We start from the raw sequence: 13,956 nt of genomic DNA, 5'->3' as shown, positions 1-13,956 counted from the left end.
ATATATGTTTACAGTTTTCGACGAAGATGAATCCCTCTTCTAACAATAAATACTTCATACTAATACAATAATCATTAAAAACAAGTACAAAATACATTTATACAGAAAAATCACTCAATATTTACGAACATTTCCATATTGAAGTCATTGAACAATAATATTCTACTATAATAAGTCTAAATGTGGTATTGCTTATGGCTTTAAAGAGGCAATAGATCCAAAATGCAACAACCAAAGGAGATTATTAAAAGTCATTGCATCTCTGTAAGGAGAGAATGGATTTGATTCAAATAAGTAAATTGGACATAAGAGTTCCTTTTCTATTCTTCTAACATACTTTCATATACCATGAATTGTCTATGACGACATTTACAAGACGATCCTATAGTTCATAAAAAAAAAAAAAAAAACCTCGTCCAAAAGTCCATGAACTTTAAATTTAGAATTAGTTATGTACTTGGCTAAAAATTAAGTGGGGTTTCCTGGTAGGAACTCTCTTCCCCCTTGGCTTTCTACAAATCTTTCCCCAACTTATGAATCCCATTTTCTCAATGGCAATTTCAGTGTCAATATTTACTTCCTTCAAGTTCAACAGCAAGTCTGTGATGTTGTTAGAGGCTGAAGCACAAGACCTTCTCTTCCCCTTAGCCAATGCATTTCTGCCAGCGCTTCTTAGGCAACCTGTTGCTGAATGAGTTCTTCTGGCAGCTTCCACGAGACCTCCGATGGTTTGAAGATCTTCGGTCACCTCATATCGTGACAGAGAAGCAAGACTCGGGAGAATTTCACTTTGGAAGTCGTTTCCGTGCCGCCTCCTGTTTGTTCGGCACTTTCTTGGTTGAATTGGTGAAGTAGATCCACCTTCTTGCTCATTTGGGCCACTACTCTTATAGCAGCCATAATCTAGGTCCTTTGTCTCGGTTAAATTCAAGGACATGAACTCAAAGTAATCAAAGTCAGCAGGCAGAAAGTCCTCAAGATCTTTAATGGTACAATTGAAATCCTCCTTAACCTCACACTGTGAATGATCCACTATTGTAGAAACAATTCCAGAAAACCAATGGAGAGAACTACTTACAGAAGATTCAGATGATGGACAAGTTGTCATTTGGAGGTCATCATAGGCCACAGTTTTTGATATGGAAACCAAAGCCTCAGCTGCAATTCCGGTTTGGTCTTCTTGTTCTTCCAGATCCTGCTCCTGTTCCTGTTCCTGCTCCTGCTCCTGCCCTGCCAATTGCAAGAGCATCTCAAGCTGGTTTTCATCAGATTCTCCTCTGGGTGGAGAACACTCCTTGTTTTCTGGACTTACAGGTGCTTGTAAATCAATATCAATTGGCATATTCTCATCCTCGTTCATGCATGAATTTAGGTCAAGAATACCTGCCAAATGCTTGTGTTTCTTCTCATTCTTCATGAAATGTTCGATGGCAGGTGCCTGTTCCCCCATGTCAGGATCACTATCACAAAGTGAATTTACATTGGATATCTTAATTTCTTCAATCCAATGATTCTTGAACAGGCTCTGGAAGACTTTGGATGTCTGAGGCTTTCCATTAAGGTCAAATGCAAGAGTCTTGTCTGTACAAAAGTCACTTTTTTCAACCTTACTGAACATCAAATCAGAATGCATGCACCCAGATTTATAAGGATTCAAAAGGAAGGAGTCAACTTGGGTTGAGGTTTGACTTTCTTCATTGGGCTTTCCTTTAGGTACAGGCTTGGCTTTCAGCCAAGGCAATCTTGAATCTTGAAACTTATCTTCTTCACCTGTAATCTGAACGCTTTGAAATGATGCAGCTGTTGTATCAAAACAACCAGTAGGCATAATATTCAGGTTTATGCTCTTGTGAGTCCCCACATATTCCGAATCCTTAACATACTTCCTAAGCTCATGGCCAGCTGATGATGAACCAAAGTTGTCACCGCTGTTTAGATCACCAGCACTAATTGGTGGTAGATAGTTTCGACGATCTAAATTAGGGCCAGATGTAGTACTTTTCCATAACAGTGATGGTGAAATACCAGAACTTTTCATATCAGAATCAGAAACAAGCTTGTGAGGAGCACATGTGCATGAAGCATAGCTTGGTCCAAGCAAACCACCACTGGTGGGATCATGAGTTCCTGCAGGGCTCTTGGTTCTAGATCCTGGGACAATTTGAGATGTCGAATGAAAACATGGACAATTGTTAACTTGTTTCAGCTTCTTACTTATGAAATCAATTGAAACAGATTGGCTTTCCATATCATTAAATTTAGCAAGAAAACCCAAGTTACTGCCATTTTGCCCTGGAAAATGAAGAGTTCACTATATTAGAAAAGGTATACTAGTACAAGACATGTATTATAATAACTACAATGCAACTTCGGAGATAAGCTCTCACCAGCATGAGTACCTGAGGGCAGCCATCCATGTTTCTGCCCTTGATTTGGTAGTGGGAGATCTGGGTAAGCTTCATGATCCTGTCTTCTTTTCAAATTCGGGATGACATCATTGGGAAAATTATGAGAACCCGATGTCATTCTCCCAAGCATACCATGAAATGTATGGTTTCTATGAGGGATTGAGGCCCCAAAATCATCAGACTCCACACCTGTCTCTTTTTGAAGCTTAAATGGTAAATTTAAGTCAGCAAAACCATTAGAATTGATTCTATATGGTTTCTCAACAGTGTTATACACAACCTTAGAAATTCCATTTGAAGTATAAGTTGACAGTGGGGGCTGTTTGATAACCCTTTCATTCTCACAAGATTCACCTTCACTATCAATGTACTCATCAGCTGGAAGTTGAAGATCCAGTATTTTCTTACCAACTTTTCTGCAAGTCAACCCTGATAGTTTAGTATCTTCTAAAGATTCTTTGATTGCAGTTGGAGCAGGAACAGCAAGAGGAGTAGGACATAATTCCCTGCTCTTTTCTTGCATAGAAGCCAATGGTAATTGGATGAGCTCGGCATTTAAAACAGATGATTGACTAGTCAACCAAGGCATGTTTTGTGAGTAATACAAAAAGGAACTTGACAATGATGTCTCCAACCTTAAACTACGTTTATGGAGTTCAATCCTTTTAATTTCATCCATTAATTCCTTTTGTTTCTGGTAAATGCGGTGAAGCTCTTGAATCTGAACAGCAATGCATAGTTGAAACATTAAAAAATACAGTTAAGATCTTTATGAATATTCAAGAAAATAGGAGAATAATATTTTTGCCACAAACAACAAACTTCCACGAGTATTTTTTTTCGATGAATTTGACAAAAATTTCAGAATCATTTTTGTTTTTCTAAATAAGATTCCTATATTGTTCCTCACTTTTATAATCAATAAATAAACATATATGATTAACATTTCTTCTTATAGAACCTACTTCTGACCCTAACAGATTGCATTAAATTCTCCTCGCTGCCATTTCAAAATGCATCAGAGTAAAGAATTACACGGCATCATGATTTCAGGAACCAGCAGACGGTAAATGTTTAATCTCGTGTTTGATGATGACTGAAATAGGAAAGTTTAAGAAAATTTATTAATTTGTGTAGACAAAGGATTATACTTTAACATGGAGATGTTTTCCTTACACCATTAATTATATTTCTAATAAAACATAAAAAGAAATTCTTGGCAGCTATCTGTAGAAATGAGTAAGACAATAAACACAAATGAAACCATGAAGCTAACATACTTGGTCCCTAAATATCGCTTCATGCTGGAGTATTGTTTGTTTCAGAAGTTCCTTGTTGTATCCTAAAAGATGACAAGCAGATGACAATGGCAAGGAACCAAGTTGGTAACAGTCATTCTCACGTTCACTGTTACCATTAGATGAGGTACATGTGCTTCCTTCGGCACCAAAAACAAGATACCTTGGGGAATGATATCCTGGGAAATAGCTATTGCATTGCCTGTTTGCACTCATGCCCATTAATGCCATAGATGATAATGCAGAGGTTTCAATTGAACAAGATATGATAATGTATCGTCATTTCAAAGGGAATGAAAACCTGCAAAAAAAAATGATTATTTGATAAATAATTATTTCAAAGAATTATTTGATAAATAATTTTAAAACAACAAAATACAATTTAAGCCGAAAAAGAAGGGATTGCTTTCATAGGTTTTTATTTACTGAGAATACAAGATTGTAGGTTAATAAGTAAAGTGATTGCTCCAAGTATGCACCCAAAAATAGAATAACTAGATTCAATTGGACTGTTTCGTAAACTGATCATACAACCTACATGGGAATTTCACTCTACAGCTAGATTAACTGGAAGAAGAAAAATTGCAAACACGGAATAATTCTAGATCACGACATTTCCATATGACGTCATAGCAGTAAAGTCCTCCAAAGAAATGTGAGTCCATCTGCACAACAAGAAAATAAAAAGCAAGAAAAAGAACTGCAACATGCCAAATTCAATGATGCATGTTCTACACTATTGTGCAATTTAGTATCCAAAGTTCAGCACTTGTAAGGAACCTACATTGCACATATTTAATCTAACATAATATGCATTTTGCATAAATCTACAGATGACAGATTACTAGACATCATCACCAATAAAAGTCAACATCATCAAGCAGTATATATTCTCAGACAATAATTTGCCCCCAAACAATCCTCTCCATCACCCCAAAAATGAAAATATATAGGCTACAAGAAAAACAGGTGATGAGAAGACAAGAGTCTATAACCGCCTTCACATAGAGGCACGATCAACACATGTAATGCTATGCAGGAGGGCCAAAAATTTAATTCCATTCATCATTGCCTTCAAAAGGAAACATTTAATTTTTTTAACAAAGAATTGATTTCGGTTAAACTAAAATTGGAGCATGTTCTATATGGATAACGGAAAGGAATACCAAACTATCTAGCAGAAGCATTGAAAATTGAAACTGATAAACACAAACCCCTGAAGCAAATAACCAAAATTATGATCACAATTGGCTTTCTCAAAAAGGGGATTTGTACTTTAGCCATGATAGATATCAAACGTTTTTCACTTCAATAAAAGACAATCTACAAAAGGGTGTAAATAATTCCTAACCAGAAATTAAGAAACATCAAAACTAACACTGACAAGTACAATTGAACCACGAAAGAAGAGCAGTGTACAATGAAGCTATTAATAATAAGCACAGGACACACATACACTGAAGGAAAAGCAGAGAAACAGCAAGGTCGATCAAAAGATTTTTCTGAATAAGATAGAGTTAAGCCAAATGTTATGGTATCAAGTCAATCAGAAAATTCTCGGCCAGACAATCTCACAAGCAAATCATCTTTTGCAATCAGAATCAGATGCTGAAGACAAGGGTATCAAATACATCCTTCAGATAATCTAGCCAAGGATACAAAAAAAAAAAAAAAAACAAATATTTATTCTCAAAACTGAAAGAAGGTCCATCAAAATCATTTGATGAACCAAAAAAAGTAACAGGAAGAATACTCATTTGATGAACCTAAAAAGTAACAGGAAGAATACTCAAGAGTATCTCATTCATAAAACCACAAAGACTACACAAGTGAAGCCAATTACACCAATCACTGAAATACACAGCTCATTATGAAAAGAATCAACAAAACAAGTCAAAATCAACCACCCCACTTGGAAGAAAGAAGATGAAGAAGCCAGTAAAAAGTAGTACACAGAAGAAAAATTAAAAACCAAAAAAAAAATGAATTAAGGAAATGTTGTGGAGAAACCTGACATCATTGAACAGAAACAAAAAAATGAAGTCACACACTTACCGGATGAGTCATTGTTTGCAGAAGAAGGAGAAGAAAGGCATTGATGAATGAATGTTGAAGAGGAGAGAGAGAGAGAGAGACCCAGAAGAAATTGGGAATCAAAAAGTGATATTTTGCTTTGTGAGATGCCTTACAAAAGCAGAAAAGAATGGGGATTTGGATCCGCAGTGCTGGGCCATTCTCTCAATGAAGATTTTGCTTTTTCTCACTCAGAGAGAGAGAAAAAACAAAGAGGAAAGACCCCTCAAATTGAAAACCGCACAAAACAACAACACGAAGTTTACATTACATCAAAATGGATATTAAAGTTGTCAACATAACTTCTCTCTCTCCTTCTCTTTTCTCTTTCCTCTTTCTCCCTCTTCTCCGTCTCTTTCTCATTTATGTTTTTGGGTCTTACAAGTTGTTGTTTAGTTTAATAGGTCCCTATGAGTATGGAATTTTCTATATAGTTAATTAAGATAAATTATTAATCTTAGATTATATCTATTCTTTATTAGAGATAATGATGTTTGAGTATGGACAACAAAGTTCTTCTATTAATTATTTAACGTACTTAAATATTTAAAATTTAAATAAGTTATATATTCAAAAATTAAATATAAGATCTCTCAATTAGAACAATCTCATATAAATTTATGTATGCATTTGGTGGTACCAGATGTTTTATACTGATTATTTAAAATTCTCTTTCTTTTAACAAGATTGTGGGATTCATCTTTTTTAGCTATTTAGTCACAATATTTGAAAATATTTTATTCCTTAATTAGTTATTTAGCTATTTGGTGGTACTAGTGTGTTTGGATATTTGGATCCATCTTTTTTAGCTATTTAGCTATTTGGTGGTACAGTGTGTTTGGATATTTTTTTAAATCAATTTGGACTTTCAAAATACTGATAAGAAAAATTAGACTATAAAATCGGTAGAAAATTTAAAAAGTTATTATTTGTTGTTTTAACTTTAATTTGATTTTTGGAATTAATTTTAGTATAATTGAAAGTTATCTTAAACACCCAGTTAAGGTCAATGAACATTAATTAATGAGACCAATAGATCTAGATACCACCTTATTATACCAAAAACAAAATTTTGAGAAATTATATAACTCTAAACACTATTATTATAAAATTTAACAATTACATATGATAGTTTATTATTAATTAATGATGAAAAATACTTTTATATTATTATTGCATGTACTATTCATTCAAGTTTTTTTTTTCTAAAAATGAGAAAATTATAAAAAAAAATGAATGACTCCAATTAAATGTAACCATATTTAAAGGAACTTCTTTTATTACAATATTTAAAGGAACTAAAAACATGTTTTGTTTAATAAAAATATACATGTTTTATTTTTTATCGATAGGAGTTAAACACAATATCAAGATATTTATAACACGTATATATCTTGTTTAATCAATTGAGTTAGACTTCTTAAAAGATATACATATCTTAACCCATCTTATTTATTTTTGAAAATTAATAATTTTATTTTTTTTATCAATTTTCATATATATTTTTAAAATATTATTTGTTCTTAAATACTGTAATCAATAACCATTATGTATGTTCATAGAACCTTCTTTATAAATAATTATTTTCCTTAAATTTTGTGATAAAATAGTTTCTTTAAAACAAGTTCAATTTAAATATACACTTGAGTACATTATACGTACTAATAGAATAAGCATTGGTCCTCAATATAAAAAAAAATAAAAATAAAAATAAGCATTGGCGTTATTTTAACTTTTTTTTGTAAACCTCTAGTTATTGCAACAAGGAATCAGAAACGATCTTTCTAAAACTACCTTGGTCTTTCCAATTCAATTTTTTAATTGGGTTTGGATTGTTACATTCTCTTTGGTATCTTGTTATTTTTATTAGTTCCCAAGTGCAGGAGTCAGCAGTGGGGTCCCCTATCCTAATTTTGAAGTAACAAGCATGCAAACTATGTGAGCTTTTAACTAAGTAATATAAATATATGGTCCTATAGTTCCACAATTATTACAAGCATATTGTTTGTCCCTCACGGCATCGAATCAACTAAACTATTGGGAAGCAGTCTAATTTAATGGAATGGAAGGTGGCCCATTATAATCAAACCCTCAATTAGTTTATTCAAGCTAATAATATCACTATTGGGGAGTTAATTCAGTTCTATCATTCCTCAGATATGGTAGTTGGAATTTATATTAAGTCGCTTGAGTTTGAAACACACAATCATTTTGATTGTCAGAAAAACCAACTAATTTGAAACCTTTAGGATTTATATCCAACTATTTCAAATTTTCAATTCGCGTAAGGGGAACATAGAGAACTATAAATGAGATGTTTATCAATTATTTAAGTTTGTTTTGTTTAGTTAACATTTCATTAAAATAATATGTTTTACTAATAATCAATATCTATATATTAAATTTGAAGTATGTGAAAAATACTAAAATATCCATGACTGAGAGCTTGACAGTTGTCTAATTTTTTGATTTTTTGATCAAAATACTCATAGCTGAGAGCTTGACAGCTGTCCAATTTTTTGATTTTTTGGTCATTTATGCCCCTCCGCCTGTTGGTTTGTTTGGTGCCACCTGCCTGTTGTGTTGCCTCTTTTTTTTTGCCACCTTCATCTCTTCTTTACACAAAGCTTGAGCATTTTCTGACGCGTGTACACTTTTTTTTTCCCCAAAATTATTTTATCTTTCCATCTAAACTCACCTTCTCTTTCTCACTCTCTCCGTGGACGTTTCTATTTTCTTTTTCTCTGTGTTCTGAAGAAGTTTTAGAATTTCATTTTATTTCTCTCTTTAGCCATTTCATCTCATTTTTTCCTTTTTTGTTTTCAGAAATTTTAACCGTTTCTTTTGGGTTTTTTGTTTGTGTCTTTCTGGTGTTGTAATTTGTAAGTTGTTTATGTGTTTGCATGTGTTGGACATGGATCTTGCTTTTTTGCCTCTTTACTTTGAAGGAAAAAAAGGATTTTTACTTGCCTACAAATCAGGTTTCGTTTTAGAAATGGATGGGTTTGCTCTTTTTTGTGTTTAAAGTTTAGGGATTTTCATTTTTTTAAAATTATTTTTTGCCATTTTTGTGTACTCCTCACAAACAAAGAACCTTGCATGTATCAGAGAGAGTGAGAGAAGATAGAGAGAATATGAAATGGGTCTCCATCTTCACACTTCTATTTCTCTCCCACTCGCCCCTCACAACCTTTGCAGAAGATGGTAATGTTCTTCTTCTTCAATCTATGTTCTTTCTACCTCTGATGTTTTCAAGTTTTCCTCTTTCGTGCAAAACCGAGAAGTTGTAGGTATGTGGTGATTATCATCCATCTTTTTTTTTCTTTTCATTTTAACTTTTGTGATTCTAATAACAAGGTTTATTGATGTTTTTATTTATTGTGTTGCTGACTTTATAACTTTATGTTGTTTTTTGTGGTGAGAGGAATCAACAATAGCAGCAATGTTCTTTTCACAGGCACGGGCAGTAAATGACGTAATGGTAACGTTTGATATATATGATTGTTATGTTGTTTGATATGAAAAATTGTGCATATGAAGTGTTTGTGAACATTTCTATTGTGACATGTCTCACAAAATTGAATGTTGGGACTTAGTGACACTTTCTACCTCTGATGTTTTCAAGTTTTCCTCTTTCGTGCAAAATCGAGAAGTTGTAGGTATGTGGTGATTATCATCCATCTTTTTTTTCCTTTTCATTTTAACTTTTGTGATTCTAATAACAAGGTTTATTGATGTTTTTATTTATTGTGTTGCTGACTTTATAACTTTATGTTGTTTTTTGTGGTGAGAGGAATCAACAATAGCAGCAGTGTTCTTTTCACAGGCACAGGCAGTAAATGACGCAATGGTAACGTTTGATATATATGATTGTTATGTTGTTTGATATGAAAAATTGTGCATATAAAGTGTTTGTGAAAATTTCTATTGTGACATGTCTCACGAAATTGAATGTTGGGACTTATTGACACTTTGTATGATAAAATTAAAATTATATTATGAAAACAGAGTTTTGGGCCATATAAATCCATATAATATAAGATCAAATGGTTGAACATTTTTCAATAGCAGCCATTAGATCTGTAATAATGGCTTTTCACATGTAGTTGATGACCCATCAGTATTATTTTTTAATCTAAATTACAGTTTTACCTGGATAATTTGGGTAATATAGGTTCGTAATAAATGTCAACACACCGATTAGATTAGTAAAGTAAAACTCTAATTCTGATCACAGAATAATACTTTTAGTGTATTTAAATTTTGTCCATATTCCAATATATTTTCTATTTTTTTCCAAATTAAAAAATTGTTTTGTGCTATTATCATGTTTCTTATCTTTTTTTTTTTGGTATACTCATTTACCTTGCTTTTAATATAAGAAAAATAGACTAATTCAAATTATTAGTTTCTTTCCTTCTTCATATGAGCTAATACAATGATACTGTAGACTTTTTTGTATGTGTGTATGTTTTTTCTTCTTCTTTTAGGTTGCTTTAGCATTGATTATTCATGGAAGAACATGATTTATCCCTGTCTTCAAATACATGTTCTATCTCTGGTTCGACCCCACCTGAAACTTCCACACTTATTCTATCATTTGGAAGCGCCAGCACATCATGTAGGTGATAATAAACAAATATTAAAAATACAAATTTTTGTTTATTAGTAAATAGTCTATCAACTAATATTGCAAAGTTCACTTTTCATTGCTTAATTTGCATTCTAGATTATAATATATCTCATATTTATTGCTACTGGATGATACATAAATTAAACAAAAGGATGCAGACCTACGTTTTGGAAAATAAAGAAGCACGGATCTACGGAAGATTTCTCAAGCCTTCCTTACATTTGCACATTGCTTAATTGATCCTTATGGACTTACTATGGAATCATAGAGGCTAGAGAGTACCTCGTGGCTACTGTCGATGGCTTTGGCATTGTGGTGGAGACAATCAATGTTATTCTATTTCTCATATATGCTCCAAAAGGGATAAGGGTATGTAGTATATATTTCTTTTTTTTAACAACAAATGTTAATTATTAATATTCTTAGTTTTATTAGCAGAGAAAATCAATATGTACTATATTAATGAATTAATTATATTATAACTATATAAGCCAATTTCTAATTAATTCACCTTACAAAATCCAGTTTATTGTTAAGTGGTGATAGATTAATTTGAATCTGATTTCAGGGTAGAACTCTCATTTTGGCTGTGATTTTGGATGTGGCAATTTCGGTAGTAGCAGTAGGTACTACTCAATTAGCATTGCAAAGAGAAGCTTGTGGTGGTGTTGTTCGTGTTATGGGAGCAGGGTTAAACATTGTTATGTATTTCTCACCTCTCTCTGCCATGGTAAGTTTCGCTAAATCTTAGCTTGCTATCATTAATTTCCAAAGTTCCATTATATCTCACTATATAATATTTTGGAAAATGTTTATCAGTACGAATTCGTTCTAGCACGAAATGTTTTACCACTGCTCACCACCGTTAATTTGTGTCAAAGGATTTGATTACAAAATTGTTCATCTAAACTCAACCAATCACATTTTAGCTTTTGTTTTCTTATAGTGTTTGTGCATAAAACTTTCGTGCTACATAGCATTGCTGATAATATTTATACAATTGAATTTATAGATAGATAGTAATTAATACCCATAAGTTCACACACAAATTTAAACTTAGATATATAATTTACCTCTTATCCGACAAAAAATTGATGTGTAATTTGGTTTGTGTTTGTAAGTGCTTAAATTAGTCTTTCAGTTTGAAAACAAGGTCGAATGATGCTGTGAAATTTTTGCCTTAGTTAAAGAGCAAGGAATTTTCTCACTGCACCCTTCAAACAATTATAGCTTTTAGATTAGTATGTGTAGATTCTGTATATGGATTGGTCCTCATTCGGTTCTCATTCCTGTATAGTTTATGTCATCTACTCAAACACTGTTTATATCGTCGATTTATTTGTATTGCTGCTATATTTTTCTTCTTCTTCTTTATTCATTTTGATATATAGGTTCTGCACATTCTTCCATGTTTTAGTTGGATATATTGGTTCTGCATGGTTTCTTTCACGTTAGAGGATGGCTGATGGAATCCATAAAGATCTTTGTTGCTTTGCGTCTCGGGTATCTCTGAGCCTTATACGAGAACATATACAACATATACAGTAAGATATAATAGACGCTACCAACATATGTAAGATTTCAAAGGTGATATTTTTTTAAATTAAAATTACCAGCAATTAACTAATTTCTTTATGTTTCAAAATTGTTCCATTGTTACACTTGCTTTTTTTTTTAATGCAGGAGACAATAAGGTTGCCACTTCTTTTTTCTATCTATCCCACCTTGACTGATTTTGGTAACGGATCCAAAAGCTTTGAGATTAGGATTTGATGTGAATTTGATAGCTATTGCATTGCCAGTAAGAATAAATAGTGATACTATTTCCTATATCAGCATGAGTCTTCTATTTCTTGCTCTGAATTTCAATTAACTTGATCTGCTTCTGAATGTAGGCAATTTTTGGTGTATCCTTTCAAATTATTGTTCATATATGGGTCATGAGCAAGAAGGGCCCTCTCTATGTTGCAATGTTTAAGCCAATTGGACTCATCTTTGCAGTCATCATGGGAATTGGCTTTCTTGGTGGCTCTATCTATCTTGGAAGGTATACGCTTCTTTCATGTCTCAATCATAAGAAAAATTGGAGGTGTGTCCACTTATGGACTTATGATTTTATTAATGAGAGCATTTTGTTTTCGTGTGAATGAATGCAATTTAAAAAATACTTTAGTCTAAGGACTACAATTATGAAAGGGGGACCTTTTGTTTGCATGTGTGAATGCAACTTAAAAATATTTTAATCTTAGAAGGAATTCAATTATGTAAGTATGGTTTTGTTTATGTACAGTGTGCTTGGAGCAGCCATAGCGGTTATTGGTTTTTATGCTATTATTTGGGGGAAAAGCCAAGAACAAGCAAAGGAAGAGTGTGAAGTCTATGATGACTCAGAATCATACTCGCTGTTGTCCCTCTTTTGGAGAACAAGAGAATGGAGGAATAGAATCATAGCAATCATTTAATTTCTCTAGCTTCAATATAAATGTCTCATGTAATATTTGAAAACAGATTGCATTAATAAAAAAAATTAGTCATAGTTCGATTGATTTGAAACCTTAGTCTAATTTTCTAACAAGATAATAAAAAATAAACAGCTTGAAACACACAACCAGTTTATAGTTTGATCAATAAAAAATAATGGGTGGGAAAGAAAGTAAGAATTTTATCAGACATGCTATTTTTCCTGCATTTCACATTCACAATGCATTATTTAATATCTATTTGGCTTAATGTTAGAGAATAAGAATGGGCCGTTTTTCTAGCCACTTTACAATATCCTATTGTTGTCTATATATATTCTTTTCTCTAACAACCTTTCATTTTGTCTTATTTCATTAATTAACCGTGCTTCTTTTCTTTCATTTCTTTCTTTAAGAATAATTATCCAATCTGTTGGGTAGGTATAAATATATTGACAAGGGAAAATTCTGTGGCTGTGGAGAAGACCCCAAGACATGTAAAATCTATATCTATATCTATTTATATGATCGATATAATATAATATATGTAGTTCCGAGACATTGACGAAATAGAAACATCATCTATGGCTCCTAAGTTGTACATTTTTTTTGCTACATAATTAGTACGATACAATTCAATAAAAAAATTAAAATTGATTTCTTACATGATTCAATGATTAATTCGTAATTATCAATAATGCAGGTTTGATAACTTGTTGTCTACCGTGCGTCACCTTTGGCCAAATTACAGAAATTGTGGATGAAGGGTATAGTAGTAAGATCAATGAAATAAGAAATAACCAAAATATTATATATAATTGCTATTTTACAATATATGTTGTATTGATCATATATAAGTTAGTTTGATATGTGAGAGTGAAAGAGAATTTCATATTGCAATGTAGTTTTCCCTTTTCCGGATGAAAATGAAATCATCAAGAGGGTGTCTGTGTCACTTGATTAAGGTACTTAATGAGTTATAATTAAATTGAAAACCCATGTTTTGCTAAACTGGATGTATAAAATAGGATATGTCAAGTAGTTTTTCTTTTTCTGGTGGGGTTTGAAAATTTTTATATAAAAAG

General features: G+C 32.3%; 1 protein-coding gene and 1 long non-coding RNA gene across 5 annotated transcripts; one reads left to right on the top strand and one right to left on the bottom strand.

Moving 5' to 3' along the window:
• Nucleotides 1–241: 241 nt before the first annotated feature.
• Nucleotides 242–6,129, bottom strand: LOC114416579. Of its 2 annotated transcripts, none has more exons than XM_028381494.1 (4): nt 5,762–6,129; nt 3,689–4,007; nt 2,400–3,129; nt 242–2,292 (listed from the first exon to the last, which is right to left on the bottom strand). In XM_028381494.1, the coding sequence occupies exons 2-4, from the start codon at nt 3,935–3,937 to the stop codon at nt 446–448; spliced, it is 2,826 nt and encodes a 941-aa protein (XP_028237295.1). In that variant the 5' UTR covers nt 3,938–4,007; nt 5,762–6,129; the 3' UTR covers nt 242–445. The 2 variants fall into 2 exon arrangements, with proteins under 2 accessions (XP_028237295.1, XP_028237294.1); XM_028381493.1 differs by having other exon boundaries at nt 2,388–3,129; nt 5,762–6,128.
• Nucleotides 6,130–10,174: 4,045 nt separating this feature from the next.
• On the top strand, nt 10,175–12,958 carry LOC114414051. 3 transcript variants are annotated; one of them, XR_003667106.1, is made up of 7 exons: nt 10,175–10,400; nt 10,564–10,781; nt 10,981–11,142; nt 11,830–11,999; nt 12,096–12,213; nt 12,308–12,459; nt 12,703–12,958. It is a non-coding gene; the product is annotated as an uncharacterized LOC114414051 (long non-coding RNA). The 3 variants fall into 3 exon arrangements; XR_003667107.1 differs by having other exon boundaries at nt 11,804–11,985; XR_003667105.1 differs by having other exon boundaries at nt 11,804–11,999.
• Nucleotides 12,959–13,956: the final 998 nt, after the last annotated feature.

Source organism: Glycine soja, chromosome 6 (genome assembly GCF_004193775.1).
Source record: "Glycine soja cultivar W05 chromosome 6, ASM419377v2, whole genome shotgun sequence".
Taxonomy (NCBI): Eukaryota; Viridiplantae; Streptophyta; class Magnoliopsida; order Fabales; family Fabaceae; genus Glycine; species Glycine soja.
This window is presented reverse-complemented; position numbering and strand designations above follow the sequence as displayed.